General features: G+C 38.6%; 1 protein-coding gene across 3 annotated transcripts; it reads left to right on the top strand.

The window, feature by feature from the left end:
- Positions 1-3,267: 3,267 nt before the first annotated feature.
- LOC112255045 (docking protein 5-like) lies at positions 3,268-7,662 on the top strand. Of its 3 annotated transcripts, none has more exons than XM_024428095.2 (7): positions 3,268-3,492; positions 3,583-3,690; positions 4,148-4,262; positions 4,409-4,528; positions 4,886-5,075; positions 5,800-5,917; positions 7,062-7,662. In XM_024428095.2, the coding sequence occupies exons 1-7, from the start codon at positions 3,427-3,429 to the stop codon at positions 7,125-7,127; spliced, it is 783 nt and encodes a 260-aa protein (XP_024283863.2). In that variant the 5' UTR covers positions 3,268-3,426; the 3' UTR covers positions 7,128-7,662. The 3 variants fall into 3 exon arrangements, with proteins under 3 accessions (XP_024283863.2, XP_042180757.1, XP_042180758.1); XM_042324823.1 differs by having other exon boundaries at positions 3,282-3,413; XM_042324824.1 differs by lacking the exon at positions 4,409-4,528 and having other exon boundaries at positions 3,282-3,492.
- The last annotated feature ends 868 nt before the right edge of the window (positions 7,663-8,530 follow it).

The raw sequence follows: 8,530 nt of genomic DNA, 5'->3' as shown, positions 1-8,530 counted from the left end.
AGGATAACATATTAGATCATAGTCTAAGTCTGCATTAGGGGTTATCCTGTTCAAAACAAGGATAACATATTGGATCATAGTCTAAGTCTGCATTAGGGGTTATCCTGTTCAAAACAAGGATAACATATTGGATCATAGTCGAAGTCTGCATTAGGGGTTATCCTGTTCAAAACAAGGATAACATATTAGATCATAGTCTAAGTCTGCATTAGGGGTTATCCTGTTCAAAACAAGGATAACATATTAGATCATAGTCTAAGTCTGCATTAGGGGTAATCCTGTTCAAAACAAGGATAACATATTAGATCATAGTCTAAGTCTGCATTAGGGGTAATCCTGTTCAAAACAAGGATAACATATTAGATCATAGTCTAAGTCTGCATTAGGGGTTATCCTGTTCAAAACAAGGATAACATATTAGATCATAGTCTAAGTCTGCATTAGGGGTTATCCTGTTCAAAACAAGGATAACATATTAGATCATAGTCTAAGTCTGCATTAGGGGTTATCCTGTTCAAAACAAGGATAACATATTGGATCATAGTCTAAGTCTGCATTAGGGGTTATCCTGTTCAAAACAAGGATAACATATTAGATCATAGTCTAAGTCTGCATTAGGGGTTATCCTGTTCAAAACAAGGATAACATATTGGATCATAGTCGAAGTCTGCATTAGGGGTTATCCTGTTCAAAACAAGGATAACATATTGGATCATAGTCAAAGTCTGCATTAGGGGTTATCCTTTTCAAAACAAGGATAACATATTGGATCATAGTCGAAGTCTGCATTAGGGGTTATCCTGTTCAAAACAAGGATAACATATTAGATCATAGTCGTAGTCTGCATTAGGGGTAATCCTGTTCAAAACAAGGATAACATATTAGATCATAGTCGAAGTCTGCATTAGGGGTAATCCTGTTCAAAACAAGGATAACATATTAGATCATAGTCGAAGTCTGCATTAGGGGTAATCCTGTTCAAAACAAGGATAACATATTAGATCATAGTCGTAGTCTGCATTAGGGGTAATCCTGTTCAAAACAAGGATAACATATTAGATCATAGTCGAAGTCTGCATTAGGGGTTATCCTGTTCAAAACAAGGATAACATATTAGATCATAGTCGTAGTCTGCATTAGGGGTTATCCTGTTCAAAACAAGGATAACATATTAGATCATAGTCGTAGTCTGCATTAGGGGTTACCCTGTTCAAAACAAGGATAACATATTAGATCATAGTCGAAGTCTGCATTAGGGGTTATCCTGTTCAAAACAAGGATAACATATTAGATCATAGTCGTAGTCTGCATTAGGGGTAATCCTGTTCAAAACAAGGATAACATATTGGATCATAGTCGAAGTCTGCATTAGGGGTTATCCTTTTCAAAACAAGGATAACATATTAGATCATAGTCTAAGTCTGCATTAGGGGTTATCCTGTTCAAAACAAGGATAACATATTAGATCATAGTCGAAGTCTGCATTAGGGGTTATCCTTTTCAAAACAAGGATAACATATTAGATCATAGTCGAAGTCTGCATTAGGGGTTATCCTGTTCAAAACAAGGATAACATATTAGATCATAGTCGTAGTCTGCATTAGGGGTAATCCTGTTCAAAACAAGGATAACATATTGGATCATAGTCGAAGTCTGCATTAGGGGTAATCCTGTTCAAAACAAGGATAACATATTGGATCATAGTCTAAGTCTGCATTAGGGGTAATCCTGCTTGGGAAAGGGCTGAATAGGTTGTTACCCTATGAGGTCTGGAACATGATGTTTTTCTGTTCTACCTGATAATTCATTGGTGGCCCAGGTCTAAATCGGTCCCTGACTGGAGGAGAACAATGAAAAAAGGCAGTGGGGACACAGTTTTTCAATTTAAATGATTATACAAAATTCTTATATATAGTACCAGTCAAGAATTTGGACACACCTACTCATTTAAGGGTTTTTCTTTATTTGTACTATTTTCTACATTGTACATTAATAGTGAAGACATCAAAACTATGAAATAACACATATGGAATCATGTAGTAAACAAAAAAGTGTTCAAAATATATTTTATATTTGAGATTCTTCAAAGTAGCCACCCTTTGCTTTGATGACAACTTTGCACACTCTTGGCATTCTCTCAACCAGCTTCATGAGGAATGCTATTCCAACAGTCTTGAAGGAGTTCCCACATATGCTGAGCACTTGTTGGCTGTTAATCCTTCACTCTGTGGTCCACCTCATCTCAAACCATCTCAATTGGGTTGATGTCGGTGATTGTGGAGGCCAGGTCATCTGATGCAGCACTCCATCACTCTCCTTCTTTGTCAAATAGCCCTTAAACAGCCTGGAGGTGAGTAGGTGTGTCCAAACTTTTGACTGCTACTGTATATATGGGGGATACAACCATCTCAGCTCTGCAGATTTTGCTATAAAGAGACAGAATCACTAGATAATTTGTTTTGGTACTGTCCAAATGTAGCTTGTTTTTGGTCGCACGTTCAGGAATGGCCGAAGAATTGCAAGATTTACCTGGAGTTAATTCTTCAAATAGCACTGCTGGGTGATCTGAAAGTTAATCGATTGATAATATAATACTCTTAGAAAAAAAATGTTTCTTTAAATTACAATGTAGAAATGTAGAAACTATGAGAATAGAAAGGTTCAGAACTTTTGTGAAACATCACAGCACAGTTGAAAAATATATGGCAAATAGAAAACGAGATGGTCTTCAGAGATAGATGGGAGGGGTTGAGGGTAGCTGAAGGATCGGACTAAAAACAAACAAAAGATAACTAATGTAAAATATACTGTGTCCGTAATATGAATATAATATGTATAAGCTGGAAGTAGAAGCCTAGATGTTGTTGTCCATCAGTTTACTCCAATTAAGGGAGGGGTGGTAGGGTTAGGGGGAAATAATAATAATAAACGTCAGTGGAACTGGCTTCTAGGTCCAGAGTTGAAATTAAGGAGGCTAGATTGTACCGTAGCAACGGTTGGGAGAGTTGCTTCTAACACGATTCACTTAAATAGGAAAACAGACAGCGACAGGGTTTGATCGAGGATATATTTATTTGTGTTTATATTTAAGTCTCAAGGCTGACAGGCTACTAATTAGAGGTCCTGTGAGAATCCTGGTTCTTTGGACGAGATCCTTCCCTACCGAATATAAACTTCAGACTCACTGTCTCTCTCTCTCTCCCCTCTCTCACCCCCCCCAACCGCCTCACCCATAATATCTACATCACAGAAGGAGACCAGTCCCATAATAGTCCCATGAGCATTGGGCTATAGCGTTACTCCTGCGTTACACTGCGTTGTATTGTCAAATCAGAGACGGGAGGAGACACATGATAAAGAGAGAGCAAAGGGACTTCTGTGTGCCAGTTTCTCCCAAGCATGAGTGTCTGATGGTGGGTTCAAGCAATGGATTTGTATTTTAATGACATTGTTAAACAGGGATATGTGTATTTTCGCAGCAAGCATTTATGGGTAAGTGCCTGTTTTCAAACCAGCCTCAGACCAAGTCATTGGACCCAACGTGGATGAACTCTTTTCTCAATCATTCTCTGTTTTGTCCAGATCTATCGGAGGTTCTGGCTTGTTCTAAGAAGAGACTCCAGTAAAGGACCCAAGAGATTGGAGAGGTTCTCAAATGAACAGGCGGCTAACTGCCAATGTCACCACAAAGTAAGCAATCAAACTGAAGTACTGGAGTGGTGTACCACTGTGGTTTTCTTTGGAGATTATTATCCCCCCCATGATTATCAATAACATTGAGAGTTGTGGTTATTTTGTTGATTTGTGAAAATGAGAGTCATTGCACACTCAAATGTACCACATGGTCTCGACAATTAAATGAGAAGAGATATATATTTAGAAGTATAAAGAAGATTGGCTCACTGTTTGCTTGCCGTGAGCTGAAATTGACATATAGCTTTGTGGCTTAGTAGAGATGAAATAACTATGTTTCAACCACAGAGATCCTATTAAAAGTTATATGGGTAATTCTATAGTTTCAACAATCTGATAAAGACTGTGTTGGTTGAAGGGTTGTTATTATATAATGAACGCTTTATTATTAAAGAGAACTTTTGGGAGCAACAAACAGGGCCAATATTGTGTCATGTGTCCTATATTCTTTCAGGTGACAGACCTCACAAAAATAAGAAATGTTACCAGACCCCCACGGGATAAAAAGAAACACGCTGTGGTTCTGACGTTCAATGATGACTCACCAAAGGCGTTTGCATGTGATTCAGGTGAGTTTGGGGAAACATTAACTTAATGTTGTATTGAATTGAACTGAATTGAACTAATGTATTTTGTCAACACAACTAACTACAAATTGAAATGATTTACAAGTATAGCACATTCTAAAAGCGTTTCGTTCAACAACTCCTAACAGAGTTGGACGCCAAAGAATGGTGCAATGTGCTACAAATGGAATGTCTGGAGACTAAAATTACTGACCTGCCCTTGGAGGAGCCAGTCCTATTTAACATGAGCCTACATCGAGATCACAGAGGTATAGACCACGTTCGTATAATACTCCAGCAATGACACAAGCTACTGTACTGATCAAATGCTTTCAATAAATGGGTCGAAAAATATGAGCAACATGCTTTAAAGGCCCAATCTTTCCATCTGAAAAACAACAAGCCGACTACACTTGGCGTGATATAAAGCTGAGGGACGGGGCTCAAAGAAAGAAAAAAAAAACACTCACATTTATAGAAGCTCTAAATATTTAGCCACATTTTGAAACTATGAATTATGTAATGTAAGTAACATTGTTCCATTTAATTAGTTTAAACTACCAAAATAAATATCACAGATCGCACCTTGTCTCTGGCTTATCAATGTATTCTGTTCTCTTTTCCAGAGCAGTTCCACGTGTTCATGAAGCCATCACAGTGTATGGAATTCAGTGGGGAATGTAATCTACAGATCACTTGTGACACTCTCTTGCTGTGGGACACCCAGAACCCTGGTCTCAAAATCACATCCTGGCCACTGCGGTCACTTCGGCGTTACGGTCGGGGTCAAAACTGGTTCACATTTGAAGCTGGGAGGTGAGGATCTGGGTATAAAACCACTTCATAAGAATTTTATTAACCAATGTAATGTATATACTGTATAACCAAGTCAACATAGTTTGTAGCTGTCTTCCTATTGGATACTCTATGTTGAGCCGTACATCATACATCTAAATACATAAGTGACCTCATAGACCAAGAGGTGTGTACAGTATACTGCTAGGGGTAGAATTGATGCAGGGTTCATACCCTGTCTTGGGACTCTTTGGACATGGGCCACTGGGAATAGACATATTTACTATACCAGTCATTTCATTTCTAATCATTGAAGAGAAGTGATTAGAGCATACTTAGGAGGAAGGAGAGATCATTTGGAAAAAGCCCAAACCTCCAATGGACTTCACGCTGCTCTGCTCCATTACCAATGACCACTGCTCTGAAACAGCTGATCTGAAATGACTTAATAGGTGAAAGTAAGACGGTTGATACCGATCCAGCCCATTGACCAGTCAGAGGTCCTCAAGAGAAAGTGAAAGTGTTATTTAAGATTATGAAACATTGTTGGATTACACAAAATAATATCTTTAGTGAATAAGCAATTCTATGCTTTATAATTCTTGTGGATTGTAATGCTTAGAAATATTTGCTAATGCTTATTTATGATCATTTTTTGAAAGTGTAAGTAACTATTGGGAGTCTGTACCAAATACATTTTTCATAGGCCATTCACAGAATGAATGGTAAACTGTATTTTCCCCAGGATGTGTGACACTGGAGAGGGACTCTTCACCTTTCAGACACCAGAGGGAGAACGGCTCTATCATAGAGTGAATGAGGCGGTGTTAGCCACTGTGGAGCAAGAGGACTGGCTATGCTGTGTACGTTAACCACTTTCACATCACACCTGGGATCAAATGCTATTTGAAGTCTTAAAATACTTTCAGCATTTGCTTAAATCTGCCTGGAGTGCCAGGTGGGCGGGGTTTGCAAACTCAATCAAGCACAGCTGAAGTATTTGCAATGATTTCAAATAGTATTTGAACCCAGGTCTAATTCACATAGTCTTATTGTGCCTGTAACCTACACTGCCCAGCTTAATTGCTGTAATCTCCCCATAATAAAGTAGTCAAGCATGACACAATCAAGACAAATCTCCTCTACTATTGAATGAGCACTCAGGCCCCGACCTCCAAGGGGCCCACAACCCTGGGAGGTGTAGAATTGCAGGAAATTAGCTTTAAAACGGCAACATTTTCACTTAGCCTCATGACAAAGCGTGTAGAATAGCATTATAAAACTGCAGTTTTCTCTCTGCACCATGGCAAAATGTGTAGAATAGCATTATAAAACTACAGTTTTCTCTCTGCACCATGGCAAAATGTGTAGAATAGCATTATAAGACTACAGTTTTCTCTCTGCAGCATGGCAAAATGTGTAGAATAGCATTATAAAACTAGTTTTCTCTCTGCACCATGGCAAAATGTGTAGAATAGCATTATAAGACTACAGTTTTCTCTCTGCACCATAGCAAAATGTGTAGAATAGCATTATAAGACTACAGTTTTCTCTCTGCACCATGGCAAAATGTGTAGAATAGCATTATAAGACTGCAGTTTTCTCTCTGCACCATGGCAAAATGTGGTGAAATGCAGTACTTTAGCTGAGTTCCACAACAACAGGTGCCCTGGGGCCCCAAATGTGGTAGCACAACCCTGTCTAGGCCCCTATTCAAAATGTGTCTCAGAGTATATACTGCACAGGAGTGCTAACCTTGGATCAGTTTTGACTGTTAAATCAGATTAAATTCAATCAGATTATGGACAGGGGGGTCTGATTCTTGATTAGCACTCATACTCTTGAGACGCTTGTGAAATGAGATAGAACTCTGCCATCTACTACATATCCATGTATATTAAAACAGTAAGTGTCAGCAATCTGTGCATTATCACTTCCATTGTCTTCTTTTTTTGCCCATGCACCTTCAATCGAATGACCCTTAAAATGTGTTCCATACCCATTTAGGATGAGAGGAAGACAGGCACGGAGAGGAGAACCAGAGAGTCTACAATACCTTGGTCTCTGTGCTGATACTGCTGATTCTGACGGTCCAGTCAGAATCCTTGATCCCATTTGAAATCAGATTAAATATATTCATTGTATATCAGTTTGATAGTCATAGTTGTTTTTTGAAACAATGCTCAGATATGAAGGAATTACGTAAACACATGATGATATATACATATTTATGTACTGGAATCAGTTGCCCATTATTTCAGCTACCATGGCTATACGAAGAGACCTCAGTGACTTTGAAAGAGGGGTCTCAGAGGAGCATAGGGCATTTAAAGTGTGTGTGTGTCTCAGTCACCAGATCTCAACCCAATTGAAAAATTATGGGAGATTCTGCAGGGCATGCGACAGCATTTTCCACCACCATAAACAAAACACCAAATTTCTCGTGGAAGAATGGTGTACACTTGTAGAATCAATGCCAAGGTGCATTGAAGCTGTTCTTGCAGCTCGTGGTGGCCCTATCAGACACTTGGTGTTTCCTTTATTTTGTCAGTAACCTGTACATTACTGTTGAATTTATTAATGTTAATAAATGAGTTATTAAAAATGATTATAATGACTAGCCATTAGTTCCCATTGTTTACCATATGTGTCAAAGATGAATGGCTACTATATATAGAGCAGAGAAAACTGAGTACCCCTCCGTGAGTCTTCGTAATACACCAGAATCTGTTAGTGCCGAACAGAGAGCAAAAATCTGGACGTCTCACTATTAGACAAACAATACATTCAAGCTTAAATTTATGGAGGGTACTTCAAACTTCATGTTTCAATTAACGACTAGTCTTGCCAACAACAGCAAGAAAACACACATTTTGTGTGATTTAAGATTCAATTAGGCTTCTTTGGTGAATGATGATGATGACGAAACATTAAAACCAAGATTGTGATCTGGCTGGCATCGGCTTCAGGCACACGGCACAAGATTGACCACATACGATTTTATTGTTTTACATTGAACCTTTATTTAACTAGGCAAGAAGATTAAGAATAAATTGTTATTAACAATGACCCCGGCAAAACCCCGGACAACACTAGGCCAATTGTGTTCCACCCTATGGAACTCCTAATCACAGCTGGATGTGATACAGCCTGGATTCAAACATCTGCTCTTCCATGACATAGACTGACCAGGTGAAAGTTATGATCCCTTATTGATGTCCCCTGTTAAATCCACTTCAAACAGTGTAGATGAAGGGGAGGAGACAGGTACATTTTTTACTGCAATGGGCTAAATCAGGGTCACAAACAGCGTTTCTTGGTAGTCTTAAACAAATCTACTTCGAAACAAAAGTATACACCTCACACACATGGTTATGGGCTTTAAAAAAATACACCTGTACCATGTCAGATATAGAGTTGAAATGTGTTAAGCTTTATATACATCACAGAAGACTGAAATTTAACAAAATAGTTTG

This window comes from Oncorhynchus tshawytscha, linkage group LG07 (genome assembly GCF_018296145.1).
Source record: "Oncorhynchus tshawytscha isolate Ot180627B linkage group LG07, Otsh_v2.0, whole genome shotgun sequence".
NCBI classification, from domain to species: Eukaryota; Metazoa; Chordata; class Actinopteri; order Salmoniformes; family Salmonidae; genus Oncorhynchus; species Oncorhynchus tshawytscha.
This window is presented reverse-complemented; position numbering and strand designations above follow the sequence as displayed.

What these genes read in the sequence shown, in the direction of transcription:
- LOC112255045 (XM_024428095.2), top strand. Translation starts at nt 3,427, where the DNA reads ATGGATTTGTATTTTAATGACATTGTTAAACAGGGATATGTGTATTTT. An exon ending in CCTACATCGAGATCACAGAG is followed by an intron (nt 4,529 to 4,885) that starts GTATAGACCACG and finishes TCTCTTTTCCAG; the next exon opens with AGCAGTTCCACGTGTTCATG. An exon ending in AAGAGGACTGGCTATGCTGT is followed by an intron (nt 5,918 to 7,061) that starts GTACGTTAACCA and finishes ATACCCATTTAG; the next exon opens with GATGAGAGGAAGACAGGCAC.